Below are 26,045 nucleotides of genomic sequence, written 5' to 3'. Positions count from 1 at the left end.
TTTCTTTTAAAACTTCATTGCATGAGATTGAGACCATGAAATTCCTAAAATTGAGCTCTATAATTTAAGTTTAATTAAAATGTAGTTTGTTTTTAAAATAAAAAAGTTAATTATACTTAAATCCAATTTTTTGTCTTACTTATATATTTTAACTTTTTTGATACAAATTTTTGTTGCATGGGAACAAAACTATGATATTCTACAAGCTTTCTTCTATCACTCAAGCTAAGATGAATATATTTTGCTTTTAAGATGAAAAAATTATTTAGATCTAAACTTGATTGGAGACATTATTTACTCTCCTATAACGTTGCTACAAATTTTGATGTAAACTTTTTCTACTGGATCAAATCTCAATTTTTTATGCCAAAATGTAGTCAGGAACCAGTCCTCTTCAAAAATGTTAACAGTTTTCAATTTGGTTAAGAACTGAATTAGCAAAAGCTCTGAAGATGCTGTGTGTGTGGCCTTAAGAATATTATTCAATTATATATAATACATATATATATAATATTATATATTTAATATACATATTGTCCATATAATGTGCACACATACACACACAAAATTATATCTCCTCTTACCTATTTGTAACTTCCTTATATTATCAGCTAATGAAATTTCTTCATCCAGTTCTGTTTTTCCATTTTGTATCAAATGTTGATGCCTTCAAATCTTAGTAATTTCTTAACTCCTTTGTAGTCAGTATAATATCATTATGTTACACATTCATCAAATCGTTTTCATTTCAATTTTGATCTTACTGTTCACATGTCATCAACAGTGTTTTTTAGAGGTACAACTGAAAAATGTTTGCATTATAAGTAAAGTCATGCCTCCAAAAATTAAACTTACCTATACCATGCCGACGGAACTCATCAACCACACCTAAGCTAAGAATATATGCCACTTGACAGCTTGTAGGGTAGTGTGTAGCTAAAATATCAGCATCCTTCAAGAACAAATAAACATTTTTTAAGTGCAATGAAAAAAATTTAACATTAATGAAACTTTTTTTTTCTTGAAACATGAAAAAAATCATCAAATAAAGGAGATTTTTTAATACTTTCTGGAGTTGTTTTTGAAACTTACAAGAACAAATCAGAGGTGGAAGGTATTTTGGATTGATATATTAGTGTGAAAACAGATGTCATTGTTATCATCATCATCATCATTCAACGTCTGCTTTCCATGCTGACATGGGTTGGATGGTTTAACTGAAAACTAGTGATCTGGGGAACTGCAACAAGTTTCAATCTGATTTGAAAAGGTTTCTACAGTTAGATGCCCTTCCTAAGGCCCACCACTCCAAGAGTGTAGTGGGTGCTTTTTACCTTACACTAGCACAGGTGCCAGTTATGCTAAAGGTCTAGGTCACTTGTCACTGTCTCTGTGAGGTCCAATGTTTGAAGGGTGCTTTTTACGTGCCATTGGCATGGGTGCCAGTTACATAACACTGACATTGGTCACATCTATGATTTCACTTGGCTTGATGGGTCTTCTCAAGCACGGCCTATCACTCAGTGTTCGAAGGGTGCTTTTTACATGCTACCGGCATGGTTGCCAATTACACAACAATGGTATCAGCCATGATTACGATTTTGATGAAAAGTATGTATGTGATGATAATGGTAAACTTGCCATCATGGACACCGAGAAAAAAGAGACACGGACATGTTACTATGAGAGGTTACTAAATGAGAAGTATTCATGGGAAGGAATGAGAGACAACTTCAAATAGACCCAGTGGAGGAACCAGGCATTGATATCGACAGTTATATTACCAAAAGGGCCTTTAAGGATATGAAGTGAAGGAAAACATCTGCACCATTGGTGATAGTTGTTGGGATACTGAAAATATTAGGTGAAGTAGGACATGTTAGTTACTCATATAATTGATCGGGTAGAACAGGAAAATGTCATCTCAAAAATTTGGCATAGCATTATCATCAGTGATTACAAGAACAAAGGAGTTGCTTTGGAAAGGTTCAAGTATAGAGGCAACCAATTAATGGATGAAATTATGAAAGTAATAGAGTTATTGCACAGCTAATTAACCTAAATGAAATGTGGTTTGGCTTTGTTTCAGGAAGAGAAATCACCAATAACCTCTTCCTAATGATGCAACAGCAAGAGTTCTAAGTCACGAGCAAGCCATTAGTACCTAGCATTCACTGACCAGGAGAAGGTGCAATACAGGATACCATATTCTGCACTGGGGTGTTTACCAAGAAAACTGGGTGTAAATTAATGTCTTATGAGGGGTGTTGCCATCAATGTGAACTAGTAATGAGTTCAGTAAGGAATTAAGAATGCAGGTAGGCCATGGCTTTGTTCCTAGCACGCTCCTGTTTGTTATAATCTTCCAAGTCATAACAGAGGAGTTCAAGTCTAACTGTCCACAGAAACTCTCATATGCCAGTAACCTAGTACTCCTAGGTGAATGAAGAAACGTTCCAAACACAGAAGCAAGCCCTAGAATCAAGAGGTCTAAAAACAAACCTAGCACAGGCAAAATTTCTTAACAAGAACAAATACAGAACTAAATTGCCATCTCAGAAGTGGGTCAGCTCAATATTTAGAGAAGGTTTTGATATGAAATTTAAACAGGCTGACGGAGAAGAAAGCTTTCACATGCAGCAGATTCTCAATAGAGTGGTTAGTAATGAGAGCACTAATCAAATATATTCTTTCAAATGCCTGCAGGACTCTCTAGAAATAATTGATAGCTTTTACTATCTAGATTACCTATTACCAGTGGAGGAGGGTGTTCCAAAAGCATCATAAGCATAATGGAGAGAAAAAGATCAGAGAGCAATTGCCACTGTCGGTGACAAAGGGATTCTCTCTCTCTCTCTCTCTGATTAAAGAGAAGATTTTATGATGCCTATTTATGAAGTGAGATGCTGCATAGTGAAACATAGACACTTTCTATGATGATTATGCTCTGATGAATGTGTTAAGTTAGCTTGCGTGAACAAAGGAGCACAGGAGCTGAGAGAAAAAAGAATCAGATGTAATGTGCAAAATAAAAGGCTGTACTGGTTTGGACATGCTGCATGTATGGTAAATGATAATTGGATATTGAAGTTCCAACGAATCTAAGTAGAAGGAGCCTGTATAAGAGGCAAACCAAAGAAGACATTGGAGGAAGTGATGAAATCTGATCTAAAGAGTAATGAACCTTACAAAGGAGATGGTAAGGGACCACAACAAGTGGTAGGACACTGATGAAGAAGATTTTGTGCAACTTATGCAAGCACAGATAAACAGACATAAAATGATAATGATTTGGCTTCGTATTACATTCTTTTCTCTGAACTCTGAGTTTTGAAGTTTAAGTTTGATGCCAACTGTATTCCAGTTACACATTCATAATAGTGTTATTTGAATGTGTTTTATAGTTAATTTATAACTAGGTTTGTTGTACATTAAAACTTCCTTCAATATTCCTCTTTGATGTATTTCATCCATAGGGCTTCAGGGTTAAGTTTTCACATCTCAAATAGCATCTGCATTCTGCTTAGAGAAATTTTATATTCCAGTTTTTCTGTATTCTTATAACCTGTACCCTCTATACATTCGAATCATAGGCTTGTACCTTTTTAAAAACATTCAGTATCACCATTGCCACCACTACTACAACTATTACATTTTTCTTAAGTAAGAAGTGTTTGTTCTTCGCCAGTATATATTTAATGTCAAATAGTAACAGAGAAAATAACCTGAAACAATGAATTATTTTATATTGTCAAAGTAAAACTGAGCAATCTGATTTTACAGACATTCATAATAACACAGATCTCAAATGTGAGCACTTCCTGTCTGTTACACGAACATATTCAATCTATATATTTGTTCAGACAAGTTTGAAAGGCTGTGTCTCTTCATAATTCCAGTCATCATCATTTCATACATCTGCTTTCAATGCTGGAAGTAGTTGGGTGATTGTGTTTATGCCTAGAAATATATTTAAGAATGTATTTGCATGAACAAATTAGTCAGCAAAATATTCAATTGAATTAGAATAAGGGCATAACATTAATGTTAGTTTTGTTTCTTGGTCATGAAAACATGAGAATAAAATAAAAGTGCATGAAGTGAGGTTGATGTTGTTTAGTAACCAATTTTATAGAAAAATTTTTGTTTTCTTTTGCCCAAAATCATAGATTGTTGACAAAGATACAAATCTGCATATAATATATATATGTATGTAACTAGTTATATATGTGTATATATATATATATATATATATATATATATATATATATATATATATATATATATATATATATATATATATATATGAAGTTTGTAGTTATGCAGAAAGAATTGCAAGAAAATTCAATAAAACATTTTAATGTTCACTGTAAGTCTCACAAAATAAGATTTTATTTTTGAACCATAAATGGATATTTGAGAAGATAAAAGCATCTGAAATTAAAAGCAATAAATTTAAGTGGACTAAGAGAAAGACAACAGTTGTGAATGCCATTGATTTCTTTCTTATTTTAACATGATTTTAGTGTCAGACAAAATGCCTCATGCCATTAAATTATAGTACTTTACATTCTGAGTTCAAATCCAGTCAAAGTCAACTTCACATTTCATTCTTCTAGAGTCAATAAAATAAAATACCAGTCAAGAAGCAGAGTCATTACAACTGACTGTTCTCTCCACTCAAATTCCTGGCCTTGTGCCTATGTAAGAAGTTATCATAACAGTGACTTGGTAGAATAGTTAGAACAATGAATAAAAGGCCATGTGGCATTTCCTCTGGTTCATTACTTTATGAGTTCAAATTCTGTCAAGATAAACATAACATTTCATCCTTCCAGAGTTAATAAAATTAGGTACTGTAGTCAATATAATTGACTTACACTTTTCAAAACTGTAGGCCTTGTGCCTAAATAACAACAACAACAACAATAATAATAATAGTAATATTGGGTTGTCCAGAAAGTTCGTGCCAATTTTCAAGGGAAAGAAAAAGGTCAATAAATACTTGCCATTACATTTTTAATCAACCAAATATGAACCATTTTGTTGCACAATGCGTCTCCATCTTTCCTTTAACTTGAAAATACCCTCGTCTCAGAATTGAGGTGGTTTCGTGGCAAAGAATTCATCAAGGTATCTTTTTACGTCATCCAAGAAATTGAAATTTTTACCATTAAGACTATTCTGCAGAGACCTGAATAAGTGGAAATCCGGTTCTTCTCACTCAACTCATGTGGTACCCAAAGTGAGTCAATAGAATCATTAAAGCAGCAGAAAAAAATGCTTTGTGTACCAGGGTTAACTTTGCTTTTCATCCTTCAAGGGTTGATGAAATAAAGTACCAGTCAAGTACAGGGATTGATAATATCAACCACGTGGTTGGGAAGCAAACTTTTAAACCACACAGCTATGTCCGCAACCTGGACGTATATGCTGACACACACACACACACACACATAGAGTAAATACTGAATAGTAAAGACAATGTAAAATATCTTATTAAAGTTGTTGAAATAGAAACACATCTGGAATATATTTCTCCATGAAACTCTTAGCAAAAAGATAAACCACAAATAAAAAAGAATTCAAAGGTAACTACCACAGAAATAATGAAAATTTCACAAAGAAGATATATAAAATAAGAACACTTGGAAATAAAGTCAGACATTTTATTCTTAAGTAGAAGACACATAAGCTAATGTTCAGTTTTTGATATTTCAAAAAGGTCAAAGCTGTGGTATGTTCTAATTTTGTTTGGTGTATGTATTTGTATTTTTGGTTACTTTTCTTCACATGAAGAAGGACAAAGCAATTATCAACAATTTCATTCTATAACAACTGATTATATATATATATATATCACATATAATTGCCAACTTTCATCTATTAATGGTTGTCTCTAACTTAGATTTGTCTTATTATATAAATAAAATTATGTAATTTATGCTTTTTTATAACAGTCTATTTAAATATCTCCTGTTTCAAGCCCAATCTCTAACATTTGAAAAAGAACATGCAAGACTAAATTTGTGTTACAATGTTCCAACTCAAGTAATTTAAGCTACAAAGTCCAACTCAAGTAATGATTATAGTTTTTTTAAATCTAGATAGGTTTGACTGACATATTTTATATTATTCTGATCATAGTAATGAATGATTGAGCCATAGCTAATAAATAGGTCAATTTCAACTGATTCTACTCTTCTACTTTGAATGTTAAAAGTTAGGTACAGAAGTATAATGTATGAGGAAACTACATTATATTTTCCTGGCTGAGATTTGAAACCAAATCTCAGAATTCTCGCTCGCCAGACCCACCTGCTATTTGCTGACCATGTGGGAAAATTTCTTTGTCCTGCCAAAGTAAGCAATGAGTTTCCACTCAACCTCTGACCTAGCTGTGTCACAGAAAGTTCAAATGGACAGCAAGTGACCTAAATGAATATAAGCTTCTCTTAGAATGGTATGTCCATCCTTCTAGCTAGAATGGGTGATTATAAATACCAGCTCCGTAGGCAGACACGGACAGAGTGAGACGAGGGAGATCCAACAGAGCAACAAGGTAGAGAGACAACACAGCAGAAGCAATGGGTGAATGCACACACAGACGCAAAGTATGTCTTTGTACTGTCTCATCCCACCAACTGTCTCGTCCCATCAACTGTCTCATCCCATCGACTGTCTTGTCCCATCTTTCCTCCGTTTTACTTTGCACATTTCTCTTTGTACACAACTTTGCTGACTCAAAGTAGTTGGCTGCATTATGTAGCGGCATATTTGTTCATATTTCAAATCAAGCTTTCAGTATCCAACAAGTGAATGCATCTATGACCAAATAAATAATGTAAACTACATTCCTATTCTCTTTTCATTGTTTTTCATCGATATCAGTCTAACATGCCTAACATCATCTGCTACACCTGACAACTTACATTGATCCTTCACCATTACATTCTGCTACATATATATTCAAACATTAAAAGTTAGGTATAGAAGTATGTCAGAGTGACTATAGTATTGAACTATTAGTACATGTGATTTAAGTTCATATCCATTGCAATTATTTCAACAAGTATTTGCTTATTATGCTTGATACTCAGAGTCTAATTTTTGCCAAGCAGTAAGAATAGGTTTCAGCTCACTAGATATGTTGCCTGAAATAAACTAGTCTTTTAATATCAAATTCTAAATATCATGTTTACTTTTACTCAAGAAAGTTTTATTTGTAAAACTGAGACGGTATTTTTAAAGCTTTGTCATATGATTATATACCATGCTACATTGTTTCTTTGACTGTATTCACAATAATTTATTTAAGTAGTGTGGATTTTTACATTACTGTTATGCATTTTAGTAGTCAAGCTGTCAGTTAAAAGTTATGTCACTTTTACATATTTGACTACTTGAACTCCTGTAGTAACTATATTTCACCAGCCTTTCATTGCAATCAACAAGCTTCAATAAACTCGGGATATTTAATTGAAAGACGTTTTTCCTCCTCTACAATAAAAGTTACAGAAACACAAATGCCCTACAAACTCACTTTGAATTGTCTAGCCGAATAACTTATTGAAATAAAAAAAAAAAATGGGATCTATTTTAAAACGGGGGCCACATTTTTCATTAATGTTTTACGTAGTGTTTTTGGTACAGAAAGACTTTCAAACTTCGTATACTTATCTATTTTGTGTTATAGAACAGAAAAATATTTTTGTATTCGAATTTATTTCATGTAAAAACTTGTCTTATTTCGATAATTTCAACCAATCACTGACAAGTATTCAGTTCTTTACATTTACTCCTTTGGCTGATTAAGCGATGTAAAGCGTATTTAATCTCCATACCTTCGTTTTATTTGCTTTTTTCATTTTAAATTTGCTTTAACCCTTATGTAGTCGGCACTTAATGTATATCGGCTGAATGGACATCAGTGATTGGTTGAGATTACAGAAATACGACAACTTTAACATGGAATAACTTATGGATTTCTTTTTTTTTTAAGAAGACTAAGAGAAAAAGATGTTTTATATGACACATTCTACCAGTGTTCCAAGTTTCAAAGTGTTTCGTTAATGAAAAATGTGGCCCCCGTTTTAAAAAAGATCCAAAAAATGAAACATGAAACAAACTCACCTCTCTGTTAAGCTTTGTTTTGGATTTGACCTCAGCAACAATGAGGCCAATAATCCTTGAATAATATGTAGCAGCAAGAGAGTAGAATTTGGCATTGGACGTGATGTCCTGGTACCAAGAATCTGGATATCTGAAAGAGAAGAAATAAAATTAAGAATCTTTGGGTAGTGTGGATATATTAGAGGAGAAAGAGAAAAATTAAGAATTCTTGAGTGGCATAAATAAATTAGATAAGCTTTCTGAGTTGATATTTGGATGATAAAGAATGGATAAGGAATATCATAATAGATTTAGGTTTAACAGCAGAAGATATAACCAAAATGGCACCACCTAAAGAATTAGACATTCTGTGTATAAATACCATTATTGCAAAAATTATGCAGATGATGATTATGAGAATGTGATAAGTGTGAGACTAAATCACAAATATCATGTCATTCAATATCTAACTCAATTCTAGCTTTATTACACTTCAAAAATCAATACACAATTAATGAATTAGCCAACATGCACACACTCACTGAATAGAGATTTTCCTTGCAAAGGGAATCCCATCACAACCATCACTCATTATACTAATAGCAATAGTTTAAACCAACAAAATTATTCCTCTCTCGAAAATTAAATTAACCATAGTCATAAAAAGTCATTTCTCTATGAATTCTCATTTTCATTTAACATTTCTTTTTCCAAGTTGTTCAAGAAAGGATGCATTGGAATGGTTTCCTATTGCCTTATCCAGTTATGTGGGAAGTTTTGAACTTAGACTTGCCAGTAAACTCTTTTAATACCAATCCACCTGAGACTACTCTGGTTCCATGTTTTAAAACCTGTTCATATTTAAGTTGAAAACTTCCATCATAATTTTATATAAGAAACTTTTGTTGAAATATATTCCAAACATCATTTTAATAAAAAAGTTAATTATCTCACTGGACTTCTCCAAATTCTTCGTTGTTTTTAGAATTAAATGAGACACAGGCAGTGTATATATTTCATTTATTAACATTTATTGTATTGTATAATATATAATTAGTACATAATTGCTATATAGTTATACATTGCCTTTGCTGCTTAAGGAAGTTAATTGTTCTCTCCTGTGACATTTCATACACTTTACAACAGTGTGAACTGAATTGTGAAGAGTTAAATATTATTTCCATTTTTGGAGTACAGCTGTGTAGATGGATAACAAACAATAAACCTGACCCTACACCTGCCAACTGAACAAGACAACTGCTATTTAGTTATACATTGACATTGCTGTTTAAAGCATTGCATTTTATCTCTTGTAACACCATTAAACTATTTATGACTATGGTAATGAGTAATAAACAGTCAATCATTAGGTTGATGAGATGAGACCCTAATAAGTCTTCTGAACAATAGTTTCTTTAAGAATAAAGAAAATCTGTACACAAAAACATGTATTTTAATTAGCAGTTTACACTATGTTACAAAATCAGAAAATCAATGAGAAATGCAATCTTGAATGCTTGTGTTTAAGACAGTCAGCAAACAAACAGACAATGCTTGTTTTGATTTGTTTTATAAATATTTTTCTATGGCAGCATAGATTTTATTGCTCTGTAAATTTTGGATATCTATATTGGAGGTGTTTTTCTTACAGCTGGATGCTCATTCTAATAAAATTTTACCAATAATAGCCATTTTTCAATTAAGTAGAAAATTGTTTTATATATATATTTCAGGATGGTCACTTTTTTTTTTTTCAAGTCAATGCATATATAACTTTTTGTTTATACTCACAATAGAATGCCTTAATTCATCTAACACTTTCTTAGAAGATAAGACTTATTGTAACATTAATACTGTTATAATTTCAATGTAAGGAGTCTAATACACTGTGAGAAGTAACTCCGAGTAAGAGACTGTCAATAGTCATCATAGTAGTGCTGACTGCAGCAATATTGATGATGATAATGACAAATGGAGAAAAAGAGTGAGGGGGGAGAGAGAGGGAGGTGGTGATGTTTGTTGTTGTTGTAGTTATTTGAGTTACTGGTGGTGGTAGTGTGGCTGTCACTACCATTACCAAAACTACCAATATCTTTTTACAATATCATTTATAGTCATAAAGTTATCTCATTAGCATTAAATAAAATTTGAAATAAACCCTTAAATATCTTAACACAACAATGATTTCAAGCATAATATGGCAAATCATTATAGCAACAAAACTGAGAATTTACTTTACTTAACCCATTTGTTACCATATTTCTGTTGGAATGCTCTATGTTTCTTTCAATTAATTTTAAATATAACAAAGAATTTATTAAAATAACCTAGTTATCATTAAGCTTGTGTTAGGGACATAAATTGTGACCAAGGTTTGGTGGAAGATTTTAATTCAGAACTTTTGAAAACAAGACATTTGTACTACAAAGCCAGAGGCAGTTTTAGGAGGGTTAGTAATGAAAGGGTTAAGACATATTCACATTTTTAGCATAAAATAAGAAACTAGTTAAGCTTTTATAAAATTAAGTAAAATAATTATTACTGAATCAATTTTATTTTTACTATACACAGCCAAATACCTTGGAAAAATTAGCTGGTATTCAAATTTTAAAAAAATGGTATGTAAAAGGTACCCATGTAAGTGACACATATAAGGCATGTACTACACTCTTGGAGTGGTTGGTGTTAGGAAGGGCATTCAGCTGTAGAAGCCAAGCCAAAATCAGATTGGAGGGTGGTATAGCTCTCTGGCTTACCAGTTCCAGTCAAACCATCTAACCCATGCTAGCATGGAAAATGGACACTAAATGATGATGATGATGATGATGATGATGATGATGATAAACTGTAACATGCTAAATATATTATAGCATAGATGTATTCATAAATTTCATAGTGATGATAAATAATTCATATTTTCTACGGAAGTAGTTGTAATAGCAATAAAGATACAAGAGCAAATAAATTATTTTTATTTTTTATGGAACTAAAAAGATATTATTATATTATTATATACTTTTAAAACTGTCCTATGGTTTAATGCATGTGAAAACTGAACCTGAACATTCAAAAAATAACTTACATTTTGTAACAGCTATTTGCTTATTGTTGGTAGTGGTGACATTTGTTTCTTTCTTTGGTGGAATAGTGGTGATAGTGGAGTGGTGTACAGGCGGATGTTTGTTGTAAGAAGTTATAGTAGCAGAGGAAGAGGCAGAGACACAGTTCTCTACTTATGAATTATTTTTTTAAATATTAATTATAATGATTTTATAGTGAAAATGAATAAGTCATGTTTTCTATAGAATGTCCTCTAGTTCAACAAGTAAGACAGAAAAGTACATATAACCATAGCTGTGTAGTCGATCTTTGGTTCACTCTTACAGCATGGCAACTAGAAGAATGCTGGTATTTGAATTCACTTAAACCCAGAAGAAATACCACAAAGCATTTTCCCTGTCATACTAACAATTTTGCCAGCTTGCTGCCTTCTTATTATTAATAATAATGATGATTTCAAATTTTGGCACAAAGTCAATAATAATAATAATAATAATAATAATAATAATAATAATAATAATCATCGTTTAACGTCCGCTTTCCATGCTAGCATGGGTTGGACAATTTGACTGAGGACTGGTGGACCAGGAGGCTACACCAGGCTCCAATCTGATTTGGCAGAGTTTCTACAGCTGGATGCCCTTCTTAATGCCAACCACTCTGAGAGTGTAGTGGGTGTTTTACGTGCCACCAGCACGAGGGCCAGTCAGGTGGAACTGGCGACAGCCATGCTCGAAATGGTGTGTTTTACGTGCCACCTGCACAGGAGCCAGTCCATCGGCACTGGCAATGATCTCGCTCGAATGTCTTATAATAGTAATAATAATCCTTTCTACTATAGGCACAAGGCCTGAAATTTTGAGGGAGTGATTAAGTCGATTACATTGACCTCAGTATTCCTCTGGTACTTAATTTATCAACCCTGAAAGGATGAAAGGCAAAATTAACCTTGGCAGACTTTGAACTTAGAACCTAAGGATGGATGAAATGCCACTAAGCGTTTTGATTGGCATGCTAACAATTCTACCAGCTTGCCGCCTTAATAATAATAATAATAATAATAATAATAATAATAATAATAATCCTTTCTACTAAAGGTACAAGGCCTGAAATTTGGTGGGAGGGGACTAGTCAATTACATCAACTCCAGTGTTTCACTGGTACTTAGTTTATCAACCCCCAAAAGGATGAAAGGCAAAATCAACCTCAGCGGAATTTGAACTCAGAACATAGTGGCAGACAAAATACCGCTAAGCATTTTGCCTGTCATGCTAACAATTCTGTCAGCTCACCGCCTTAGTAATAATAGTAATAATAATAATGAGAGGTAACAGTAGAGTTAAGTAACATACTTTTGAAGATATAAACTGTGAGTAATCAAACTAGGAGCAGCAAAGCATTCATATCTCTTTACAACAACCCTAACCATTTCCACTGCCCTAAAACATGAAATATAATTTCTTTTCTCATATGAATATGAAATGTAATAAAATCATCAAAGGAAATCAAGTATTTCTTATCAAGCTGATTTAAAGTTTAAAAACATACAACATTTTTCAGACATTCCTTTGGGAGAGAGAGTGAGACATAGACAGACAGAAAAGTTGTTTTTTCAACAGGCCCAGGGGGTCAATGACATTTTACTGATATTACCGTTTCAAACTATGTTCATGCTACCCTAGCTCTATGATGCAATGGAATTTCATGAACAGTTTTAGCAAAACCATGTGTATTTGTGAGTATACATATGTATGAAGCCACTTCCTCTCTTTCATCCCATCTCTTTAATCTGTCTATGCATACATGTATATGTGATTGTGAAGGTAAATATATGCATACACACACATACACACACACATATATACATTTATGTGTGCATGTGTATGTGTGCACATGCATATATCATCATCATTTAATGTTTTCCATGCTAGCATAGGTAAGATGGTTCAATAGGAAACCAGCAAGCTACAGGCTGTGTTGTGTTCCAATGTCTGCTTTGACGTGGTTTCTACTGCTGGATGCCCTTCCTAATGCCAACCACTTTACAGAGTGTACTGGCTACTTTTTTCTTGTCACTGGCACTAGTGAGATTGCCATGTAATTTGCAACACAGAAAAGAACAGAGAAAAAGGAAAAACAAAAAGCTCACACTATTAAGAGGAAGTATTTCAGAGGGGAACAGAGTATGATAAAGAGGCAAGCACAAGTCTTGCTGAAGAGGAGATATTTGGCTGAAGGAGATAAGAGGAAAGTAGTGATGGGGTTGCAAGAGCAAATGCTCAAAAAACAAGAAGGTGAGTACAAGAAAGGACACGGACAGTGGGTCATAGGCAGGGATGGAGAGTGGATGCTTTCATAAGAATGTGAAGAGGGAGTAAACAGGTGAAATTAGAGGTTAATGTACTGAGTGATGAACAGGGGTGGGGGTGCAGATTATGCGAAAATTTAGGGGGATAAGGTGAGAGATAATAGGAGCGGCTCAGAAAGGAGAATACAACTGAAAGTAGTAGAATGATATGCAAGGTGTAGGAGCTGTGAAGAGGGGCTATAGTAGGTGGGTCCTGATGGTAGGTATGAAAAGACATTGAGAATAACAGCAGATAAGAGAGATATTTAAAATGGAGGGATATAATATGTGTGACACTATAAAGTAGCAAGTTGGCAGAATTGTTAGCATACCAAGCAAAATGCTTAGCAGTATTTTGGATATCTTCAAATTTTGCCAAGATTAACTTTGCCTTTCATCTTTTTAGGATTGATAAAATAAATATCAGTTGAGCACTGGGGTCAATTTAATTAACCTACCCCTCCCTTGAAATTGCTGGTCTTATGCCAAAATTTGAAACCAATATATGTGATACTATATATGTGTGTGCGTGTATCATCTTATATATAATAAAATGGAAGATGTGTGTGTGTACAGGACTTTTCCTTGATCCCCCTTAAAATCAATATTTTTCATTTGATTTCATTCACACTGGGAACATACATTTACTTATGTTCCAGAGATGGTCATACACTCTTCAAATTTTCCACATAATGAGTAATGCTGCCCCTAGGGGATGAAAAGACCTTCTCATAGGTAAATAACAGTTACCAACGATTGTTGCTTCAAGGGACATTACTCTTGATGATGTAGTTATGCTTCTTTCACTTCATCTTCTACTACAGTTTCTACAATGCCCATTCACTGCAAACCGCCAATATTTGCACATTAGCACTTCCTTCAGGTAACCATGCAATTTAAATTAACTTTTGATTATTTTTTTAAATGCCTTCAGAAATTATATATATTCTCTGCTTTGACTCATACCAAATTGTGACAGTTATACAGTTTTTACAACACCCATTCACTGCAAACTGCCAATATTTGCACATTAGCACTTTTTTGAGGTAGCCATGCAATTTAAATCAACTTTTAATTATTTTTTAAATGTTTTAAGACAATGTTTAACCAGAATGCCCTGAGGCTCAAACATCTCAACCCTTCCTAAGACCACTGTGACAATTTTCTGAACCCACTCAACAAACATCATTCACGTGACTTAACTCACCCTCTACCTTCATCAATTACTGAAAGTTGTCAGAGTGGACCTTTGAACGTCATGCTTTAAACATGGACAGTTCTACATTGGTTGTTCTAGAGTTGGCCATCCAGACAACGTATTTGTCTATACTCCTGAAGGAAAAACCAAAAATGCTGTCTACAAAGCAGCCCTACAGTAGTTACTCCTCTACTGCAATCTTCATTTCTATGCCAAACTGTAGCCATTAACAATCAAACTTCCTACCAGCATTTCATTGATATTTTGCTTCATTTCCATGATTGCTGTTAACAGTACATTACCTTCAATGACCCTTCTTACTTCACGCACGCTCTTCACTCATAAGCATGCTCTGACAATTATTTTGTACTTGTCATTATTCTATTTGTGTGTTTGCTATAAATGTTTGCTTTTGTTTATCATACATGACTTTCATTGAAAAAAGCTTCAATGTGGTTGTGTCAGGCATTATGAGTAAACTAACTACATGCTACAAGACACATCAGGCAAGATATAGGATCCTTAATACCTAGTGCAATTGCGATCTCATTTCATGGACTTTCATTTATTACTAACTGCCAAATTTGTGTTCAAGAAACTTTATTCATTACCTAGGTTGCTTAATACCACATAAGAAACTGCTAACGAAATTAGTAATTATACGTTTTACATTTATCAACTTGAAACAACTTCTAACTGCAGGTTAATTCAACTTAAACCATCCAAAGGAGTGTGCCATTATAATAAATTACACCATCCAAAGGACGGGTGCATTTGCTAGTATATATATAGTACGAGTTTATTCTTAAATATTGATGACAGCGACTTCAAAATTTCAGCCAGTTAAACCATTGTTAGATTTGCATCCTCTCTCTTCTATTCTTTATAGGGACCTTTTTAGGTCCTTAGTCTTACAAGTTACAAGGTAATCTTCATTAACGCTGGTATCACAAAAAAAAAAAAAAAAAAAGGATACAATACACTCTGCTAAGTGGTTGGTGTTAGGAAGGGCATCCAACCATAGAAACTATGCCAAAGCAGACACTGGAGTATGATGCAATCCTCCAGCTTGACAAATTTTGTCAAACTGTCCAACCCATGCCAGCACAGAAGACAGACATTAAATGATGATGACGATGATACACACACAAACACATACATGGGAAGCAGCAGCAGCAGCAGCAGCAGTAGTAGTAGTAGTAGTAGTAGTAGTAGTAGTATTAGTAGTAGTAGCAGCAGCAGCAGCAGCAGCAGCAGTAGAAGCTGCAATAACAACTGCTGCAGTAACTAAAGACTGCTTACCCCAAAGGAGACTTTTTATTTTAATGGTTTTAGCCAAATTTATCTAGTTTTAAATGAATGTCTACTATCACTACTTCAGTTAGGCAGAAGTTAACATTGTAACATAAATTCTTTTCAATGTATTACAAATGAGTCCTGTGTACTTTTTTCTAACATTCGAGGTTGGGTTTGAAGAAGGAGATATTTGAATAGACTGTTATAGTCGGTTGTAAAAAAACAAAACGGCTTGAAGGGATTTTAGTTAATCATATCAATGCCCCACTACTTATTCTATTGATCTATTTTTATCAAGTAATTAACATACCTTTTTGACAATACCAGTTTTAATCCACAGTATCTTGTAAAACAAACACATAAGCACAAACATGGACACATGCACAAACCATGTATATCTGTGCATTTAAGCGTGCATGTTCACATATTTTTGTTGTCAATATATGCATATATTTACACATATGCATTTCAACCTGCTTTGATAGGTCTACATAGACACACATATGTACACAAAATATATATGCATGAATCAGTGAGTATGTACGTGTGTCAGAGTGAGTAAGTGAAAAGTTAATTACTACTGAGACTTTTATATAAATACACAGACATTACATTTCATGAAACCACTTCAATGAAATGCCAGCCCTTTCATAGTTGAGCAGTGTTAGAAGTCTAGCTGAATGACTTTTTACCCAACAATATAAACAATAATTTATTCATCACTCTGGGAGGCTTGCCAAGTTGGTTCAGTTGTCCAATGACTTTCCACTCAATCCTTTTATTTGATTCCTGAAGTGCACAAGCACACATAGATTGAACAGATGAGAGAGAGAGTGAAGGAACGAGGAGGAGAGGAGGAGGAGAAAGAATACATAACACAGAGATACAATGAGAATAAAGCATTTGTTTATGAAGCTTATCAATGATGCGTCAAAGTTGACCTTAAACCAAGCTTGCACAGTTCTAAAAATCAAACTTTGGATATCAAATACTTGGGGAGTGCCATGTTGTTTTAAAAATGTACAGTGGCTGACTGGATAACAATATTTTCCTACCATCTCAAATGATCTGAGTTCAAATATAATGCATGCATTTTGTCATGTATACTTGATTGTATATGCTCTGATTCACCTAGTTCATCATCATCATAATCATTGTTTAACGTCCGCCTTCCATGCTGGCATGGGTTGGACGGTTTGACTGAGGACTGGCAAGCCGGGAGGCTGCACCAGGCTCCAATCCGATTCGACAAGGTTTCTACAGCTGGATGCCCTTCCTAATGCCAACCACTCCAATACTGTAGTGGGTGCTTTTTACATGCCACCTGCACGGGAGCCAGTCAAGTGGCACTGGAATCGACCATGGTTGGGAATAAATATCAGATCACTACAGAAAAATACTTTGATAAGCTGGCATCTTGTTCAGAGGAAGGCTTATCTCTCATCTGCTTTACACAATAAATACAAATAGTGTTAAAGAACAGCTCTTCATAACACTTTGAGCACACTAAAGCACTTACTTAATTCCCGTTACATATCACTATTACTCCAAAGTTAATAAAAAGGCAACATCAGTTTAGACATGTTTCTAATACAATAATATAAATTTAATGTTTTGGGATGTTTCTGTTTTTACTTATGAACACTAAATAACTAAACAGAGCAGTATCCTGATTTAAAGTCTAAATTGCAGTTTTCGATTAATGGACAAATAAATGGATAAATAAAGATATATATATATATTACAGTATTATGGTATAATGATGCAAACAGCTGATTTGTTAATTTTTTGTATACATATACAGGAATGGCTGTGTGGTATATAGCTTGCTTATCAACCACATGGTTCTGGGTTCAGTCCTACTGCATGGCACCTACTATAGCCTCGGGCCGACCAAAGCCTTTTGAGTGGATTTGGTAGACGGAAACTGAAAGAAGCCTGTCGTATATATGTATATAAATATGTATGTGTGTATATATGTTTGTGTCTGTGTTTGTCCCCCCCCCCAACATTGCTAGACAACTGATGGTGGTATGTCTACATCCCCATAACTTAACGGTTCGGCAAAAGTGTCCAATAGAATAATAAGTTCTGGGGTCGATTTGCTCAACTAAAGGCAGTGCTCTAGCATGGCCACAGACAAATGACTGAAACAAGTAAAAGAGTAAAAGAGTATATTAATAATCTGGTCTCTTTTGCTGAACAAAGACATACCCCACCACCAAATACACACACACATATATATATATACTACAATCTTTTTCACAGACATCTGTTGTCCAAATAATGATTTTTCTTGACAAAGTAACAACAGTTTTTTTGAAGGGAATTGTATAGTCTATTCATCATCATCATCGTCCGCTTTCCATGCTAGCATGGGTTGGACGATTTGACTGAGGACTGGTGAAACCGGATGGCAACACCAGGCTCCAATCTAAATTTGGCAGAGTTTCTACAGCTGGATGCCCTTCCTAACGCCAACCACTCAGATAGTGTAGTAGGTGCTTTTACGTGTCACCTGCACGAAGGCCAGTCAGGTGATACTGGCAACGGCCACGCTCGAAATAGTGTCTTTTATGTGCCACCCGCACAAGAGCCAGTCCAGGGGCACTGGCAACGATCTCGCTCGAAAATCCTACAAAGGCCAGTCAGGCGGTACTGGCAACAGCCACGCTCAAAATGGTGCATCTTATGTGCCACCCGCACAAGAGCCAGTCAGTCCAGGGGCACTGGCATTAATTACAAATAGTAAAATAGAGTAAGTATGATATCTGAAACCTAAAATAGAAGCAACATGTGATATATAGAAAGATGTATTTTATAAGCAAATCAATAATGTTTTAATATTTTGTGTTACCATCACTACTTTACTTCATAGACATTGCGCAGAATTCAAAGTGTTGTACACTTCAGGGAAGGATATTGAAACAGCAAAATTGGAATATTACATGCTACTTAGAAAGGGGATTCCAAAAGTGAAAGTGGATGAATATACCAAGTGAAAGCACAAACATGTAACCTAATGAGTTTAATGACATGGATAGCATCCATGACTTAACTATAAATCAAGGAGACTAAGTTTAAGAGAAACAAAAAAAAAAAAAATCAAGTAAATGATGTTTTAAAGAATTTGTAACTTCTTCACTGAAACTTTTTGCAGTCTCAGAGAATGGACTTCAGCCATATGACAGTTCTATATACACTACAGAAGACACAAGAGTTACATGAAGATTAAGCAGCAAGTATGGCTCTAGCAGAACAAAAAAGTTAACCATAACCCTGAATTTCCAGATAATAATTTTATCAGGTGAATGGCTGTTTTAGTTGTGGCATTTTAAATCTTCACAATTGCAGAATTTCAAGCAATGAATCACCTAAAAACAACAATTGGTAAATGTCACTCAAGCCCAAAGGGAAATGTCTGTATAATGTTGGTGTCACCAAGAGCTTAGAAACTTTCCTTCATTGATGGAAACATTACAAGTGAAAACTACTTGAACATGTTAGACTATTTGGGCGGTTTTTTTCCACAATTCTCTAGAAAAAATTTACAAATAATGATCTCTTAGCAAAACAATGTACCTGTTCATTATTTATATGTTGTCAGGGAATTTTGTTATAGAAAGTTACGAAGCTGATGATTTGAGAGAGCAAGATCACTGATATAGACATCAATGTGCCTTGATCTTGCATCTCAAGATTTTTTTTTTTAAGGCCATATTAAGAAAGCACTTTACAACAGAAAATCCCCAAAACTTCTAAATTTAAAAGATTTCAATGAAGAAAAAGCTAAGTGGTTTGATAATATCTGAAATGTGCCAAACAGCCACTTGAAATTTATATGAATGACTGCAAATTTGCATCGATAATGGTGGCATATCTGTTAATATTGATTTTATTTGTTGTGTTATTTGTTAATAAAAATTCTTTTCTTTATATCTCATTTTGCTTCACTTTTTATTTTGGGTTTCAAACATAGTAGTTACTTTATTTACACTCTGCATTACCAGTACCTGTTTAGTCAACTTTTGAGGGGCAAAAAGCAAAGTTAATTTTTTTCCCCAACAAAATACAGGAGCAGGACCAAATCTCAGTACACGTTATAAAATTTGGATTAGTGTACTAAGGTTCCTGCTTACACACAACCCTACCAATGTTAATTCTTCTTTAAGCCTAAGTTGAAAGCTGAGTCAACAGATGAGAGTTACAATTAGATGAAATCCTCTGGCAGTAAAATGATGCATCAAATTAAGTCCACTTATGTTTAAAAAATTATTGATCTTTTCAATAGATATGGATAACATAAGTACAAAACTGGAATAAGTTCAGGGGTTGATATGATCAATAAAAAAAAACCTTAAAGATGGTGCCCCACATGGCCAGAGTTCAATGACTGAAAAGAAAAAATAGAAACATATGCTGATGTTGCTGTTGTTGAAGGAATTCCAGATGGGACCACTCCATCTTTTCTTTTTCAGGTATAATATATCTAGGACTACATTATCCAGTGTATTTTCCCTTTTCTATGAAGTAGAAAGTAAAGGAAACTAGGTTGCTATTTCTTACATGTTGAATAACCATGTAGGGATGCTTTATACATAAGCAATAAAAGTAACAATACTTTTATGTTAGAGAGAGATTTTTTATAATGTAAAAAATAGTAAAAACATGTAATATTGAAAGCGAAATGTCTAATTATTACTTTTAGTAGTATTTAACACTTACTTTTCATGAGCAGGCAGAAGTTCAGAAGAGCTGCAAATTTTGACATTTAAAAGTTATAACAATTAACTGACTTTTCTATAAGCTAATATTAGCTATTTCAACATAAGATATTTTAAACCAAGACAGACAGACATGAGATAGATATCTTGTTTAACTCCCAATCCAATAATTATAATAAAATTTAGGTCAGTAGCTTAGGTTGAGTCTCAGAAACACAGAAGCATAACTATTCAACAATCACATCACTTTTCAAACAAGTCATTTAATTTCCTAAATCCAAAATATAATGTATGGATACGAACACACAATAATAATCTTGCACTTTCTGGCTGGTTGATGTCATTTCCCAAAAGGAAATTTGTGGATCATAATTGTTTGTTGATGTTTCAAATGGAGTGATTATCAGATGTTGTAACAAACACTTAATGGTATGAAATGGTTCATCAAATGTATTGTAACACTTGAGTATTATGTATCAAAAAAATTAAGAAAAATAATAACAACAGCAATACTACTACTACTACTACTACTACTACTAATAATAATAATAATAATAATAATAATAATAATTTTGTTAGAGAGTCATTATTATTATTATTATTATTTAGTAGTAGTAGTAGTAGTAGTAGTAGTAGTGGTGGTGGTGGTGGTGGTGGTGGTAGTGGTAGTGGTAGTAGTAGTAGTAGTAGTAGTGGTGATGCAGTACCAAGCAGTGGCTTTCATGGCTTCTAATCTTAACTAATTGGAAGTGTTATCATGTACATTGTTTTGTCTTGGTATAAAAAGATGGGCTATAGCAAATATTCTGCTCAATACCACAGATTTGCTTGTCAGTTGTTTGACCTTAACCAGTTGAGCATGTCCTTTGGTAGCTGATGATATGTGCATCTCTGATCACAAGCAGATGTAGTGGGGGTGCATCATAGCCATGTGTTAAGAGGAATTCTTTGGGGTTTGGATAATTTACTTCTGGAAACAAGGATGTTTCATTCAACATCCTTAAACAACCCTTATTCAGGGACCTTTTGAGCAGGATGGGCTACTCAACCTGAAGAAATTTCTAACTGGGCCCCACCTGCAAGGTCATGTGCTGTTAATCTTGATATATCACCATGTCGTGCATATATGGTTTTGATGCATGTGCCTGGTATACCCTTATCAGAAGCTGTAGACAGTTTCCGTTACTTAGGTGACCAAGTTAGTAGTAGGAGAGGTTATTCCAAAAGCATAGCTGCTAGAATAAGAATATCCTGGTTGAAGTTCAGAGAGTTACTATCTCTGTTAGTAATGAAGGGCCTCTCCCTCAGAGTAAAAGGCAGATTGTATGATGTCTGTGTATGAATTTGGCCAAATAAAAGGGCAGGGTAAGGCATAACAAACAGAAGTTAATATATAACAAAGGTGACATAAATGTTTGCCACCTCTATCTGATCTTCCAGAGATAACTTCCTCTCAGTTCATTTCTGGTTGAAACTGACCAATCTACTTGTAATGTAATCTCTGTTTCCATCCATCTTGAGATCCACATCAAACCAGACTCAATGTAACTGATCCATCAGCCAAATATCCTAGGGTGTTAGTCAATCTGCCAGACTACCAACTTGTCTAAGTTAATCTTTACTCCTATGATATATTCCTTTAGAACAGTATCGACCACTTCAGTTTCTGTGGTGTCCAATATCATTGCAATAATGTCCACATATGCGCACATGATTTTTTCCTACATCCTAGCTTGAATGGGATGTCTCCCAACAACTTCAGTCTCCTCGGAAATGGGTTAACAGTCAGTACATATAGAAGGAATAAGAAAGAAAATATTTTTGATGAACTGAGTGAATGATTTGAAATTGTTCTGATAGGTGGACGTTTAATTTTACTACATGAGTAGCTGTCATTTACATTGCTGTGATCCAGCTTCTGAAAAGGAGAATGAAACTGGCTACTTTCAAGTCCTCCTGTCCTATGATATCCTTTTTAACAGCCTCCAGTTACTTCCATTCTTTACCTTCATTTATAGCTCCGGTTATCCTTTCTAACTTCCTTACAAGGACTTTCAGACCATGACATCATCAGTTTCTGAAGTGGAAAGCCTACTTTGCCTAAAACATGTGATTTTTCGTTTTTGTTAATTTTTTTTATAGTAAGAAATGTTAGCAAGACTGCAAACCCAACAGACAACACCCACCCTGGAAGATCATGTCTGACTTTACTCTGACATGCCCACAGACAAGCAATAAGTCACTTTTTGTATCTTAGAGAGAACACATCCACCTCCATTATGAATAATTAAATGTTGAAAAGCATTTTTTTGGTGCTCAATTGATTCTGTTATCTACCAAGTTTATTTTCCAAGATATCAATAGCTGAGAGTTGATTAATAGAATAGTAATGAAAAGGGGTGTATGTATAAGAATAATACAGCCTATTTTGTAAAACTAATGCTCTCTTATTATTTTCAATTTTAAAATGAATTCATAATAAATAATTCTCTACTTCAAATGACAATAAAATTCTTAAAAACTATTTATACAAATAGCTGTTCATTTTAAGTCATTTTAATAACACCTCTCACCACACACACACACACACACACACACACACACACACACACACACACACACACACACACACACACACACACACACATTCAGGTAATCTATAGCCTGCATAGCAATCTTAATAACAAATTGCATGAATAAAATGGTATGAAAATAAATTATTTAAAGACAGAACTCAGCTTGATGAGTAAATGATTAATTATTTAATTATAGCATAAGAAACATAGTTGGCAGGTGTATTTCTTGAATACATAATTGTTTAGTATCACACAAACTGCATAAGCATTTTCAGTGAAGTGGAGATAGGAAGTTGATAATAGCAAAGAGACTGCTAATAGTGGTACTACTGATAGCAACAAGGGAAGTATGATGACAATGAAAATTATAAGATTATGAAGTACAAATGCTATACAGTAGGGTCTATTAAATATAATCATTGTGTCTGCTCCCTACATTAATTATGTTAATATTAACTTCACTATAGTTTTTCACATAGATGGCATCTCTGAATTGTTTGTCTCTTGGACAATTCCATTTTCTATGCCAACCAATGTAGAATCTCGTAGATCTATTAAGTTATTCTTTCATTCCTGTTTTGGCAAGTATGATGAAAGACATTCTTTACTGATAGAATCAGAATTAAACTGAAATATATCCAAATTTGTCTCCCCTCCTTGCTTAACCATTAGAATAATATTAGTAATATTTGTCGTGGACTAATTAATATTTTCTTTTCTTTGTCACTGATTAATTGTTTTTCATAAACTGAATGGTGACAAACAGAACAAAAATGAAAGGACATATTTTGTGATGTAAGTCCTACACAATGAGTTGAGGTTTAGGCATTGTAAGAGGAAAAGATCATGTAAGATAAGATCTGAGCTTAAGGAAACAGGAAGTGGTCTGTTTCAAATGCACTAAATTTAAACTCTCAGTAACTTTAGTATAAGTAGTGCTCAGAATGTTGAGATCAAATCATTGTTCAAGAATACACACACACACACACACACACACACACACCAATGCAAGTTTGTCATGGGGCTACCCATATACAGCTGAGTGAACTGTAAAATGAAGTGGGATGTGAAATGAAGTGTTTTGCTCAAGAGCACAATGCTCTGCCAATCTGGGAATCAAAACCACAATTTTGCAATTGTGGGTACAACACCCTAAACACTAGGCCACCTACCTTCACATGTTCACATATATCTATCTATAAGTATACACACATATTTATACATATATCAAAAACAAAATGAAATGTCTACATGTGAACTCCTAAAACTGAAACTGCTTCCAAGTGTAAACTGGACGGAAGATTATAAAATATGAAAATTATTTTCCATTTTTTTCTTTAAAACTTTAAAAATTTCAAATGTGACGATGCTAATGTTAATATAAAACTGATTGTCCTCTTTAACCTATTGTAGAGGTTTTTGAAAAAATCCACCAAATATTCTCATACACTGTAAAGTCTAATAAATATAAAGATAGAAAAAATCATGAATGAAGAATGGAATTTTAATTATTTAAAAAAGAAATGAAATTGCATGTATATAAAATAGCTAAAGTCTGAGAATCCAGGGAGTTGAAGGGGGAAAAAAATCTTTATAAGAAAATATTCAATCTCACAATCAACTTATTAGAAAATGTGAGATGTTGAAGTCAAACATTACTCTAGCTTATTTTACCAATATATAGCTGATAAAAAAAAAATGATAGTAAGCAATCAACCAAGCTCTAAATAAAAAGACAAAACCAAATTTATCCCCTGGTTATATTATTGATAATCACAGTAGAAACATTGAAGATCCAGAGAAAAATGCATAACTTTTTATTAGATATTTCTCATACATATAATTTCAGAATTTTTCATCAAATGGTTATAAGGAATTTTTAGACAAAGTAATTCATTTTCCTTCACTACTGCAACATTAAACTTTTTATGACTATTTCTGTGGAGGAAACTTCAAAATTAATAAGGATTTGAAACTGAAGTAGAGTTCTAGTTTCGACTACATCTCCTCTTGTCTTTTCTAGTCCTTGAAAGCTATACCAGCTGAATCCCTCACTCAGACTGTGTGATGACCCTTCCAACCTATGCCAGCAAGGAAAGCAAATATAAAAATGATGACAACTATGATGATGCTATACACACACACGCACACACACATGCACATACACACACACAACCAGGTTCTTATTTGGAGTTATTGCTTTTCTCAATGGATCAGACAACCACATTTTGTTTATGTGCTTAATTTTGGACTTAGTTTCTACAGCTGAATGCTTCTCCTATCACCAACCACTTTTCAGAGTTTACAGAGAGCATTTTATCAAAATACAAACAATAGAAAGATTGCCATGCCCTCAGTACAACAAAACTAATAGACCCTCGCCATCCTACAAAGTCTCCACTTATTCACCAACTACTTTACAGAATGTACTGAATGTATCTATCAAGGTACTAGGTACTCTGGGTTTTGGTATTCTAAGGCTATGTATGTCAATTCTGTATTCCAATAACCAGAGTACTTAGTTGTTAGAAATGATCTAGCATACCCCTTAATTTTTGTCCTTTCCTCATAGTGTGCTGGTAATTCCATTCCAACAATAAATATAGGCATTTTTTCAGCTGTTGTTGTCCCATCAGACAATATTTTGAAGAGCAGTTTATAAATTTTACTGGGAGGTAAATAATAGGATGGTTGTTAGATTGTTAACAGTCACTGATGCCATTATTGCTTTC

General features: G+C 33.8%; 1 protein-coding gene across 10 annotated transcripts in view; it reads right to left on the bottom strand.

Moving 5' to 3' along the window:
* Window positions 1-26,045, bottom strand: part of LOC106883587 (N-alpha-acetyltransferase 60) — a 140,553-nt gene that overhangs the window by 57,663 nt on the left and 56,845 nt on the right. For all 10 annotated transcript variants that reach the window (XM_089352896.1, XM_052968213.2, XM_089352897.1 and 7 more), the window contains 2 exons: window positions 8,134-8,263; window positions 856-952 (listed from right to left, as the gene is read on the bottom strand). In XM_089352896.1, coding sequence (XP_089209022.1) covers window positions 856-952; window positions 8,134-8,263 — 227 coding nt within the window. The remainder of the gene's footprint in view (window positions 1-855; window positions 953-8,133; window positions 8,264-26,045) is intronic.

Source organism: Octopus bimaculoides, chromosome 5 (assembly GCF_046866305.1).
Source record: "Octopus bimaculoides isolate indiv1 chromosome 5, ASM4686630v1, whole genome shotgun sequence".
NCBI classification, from domain to species: domain Eukaryota; kingdom Metazoa; phylum Mollusca; class Cephalopoda; order Octopoda; family Octopodidae; genus Octopus; species Octopus bimaculoides.
The sequence above is the reverse complement of the archived record's forward strand: the minus strand, read 5'-3'. Positions and strand labels throughout refer to the sequence as shown.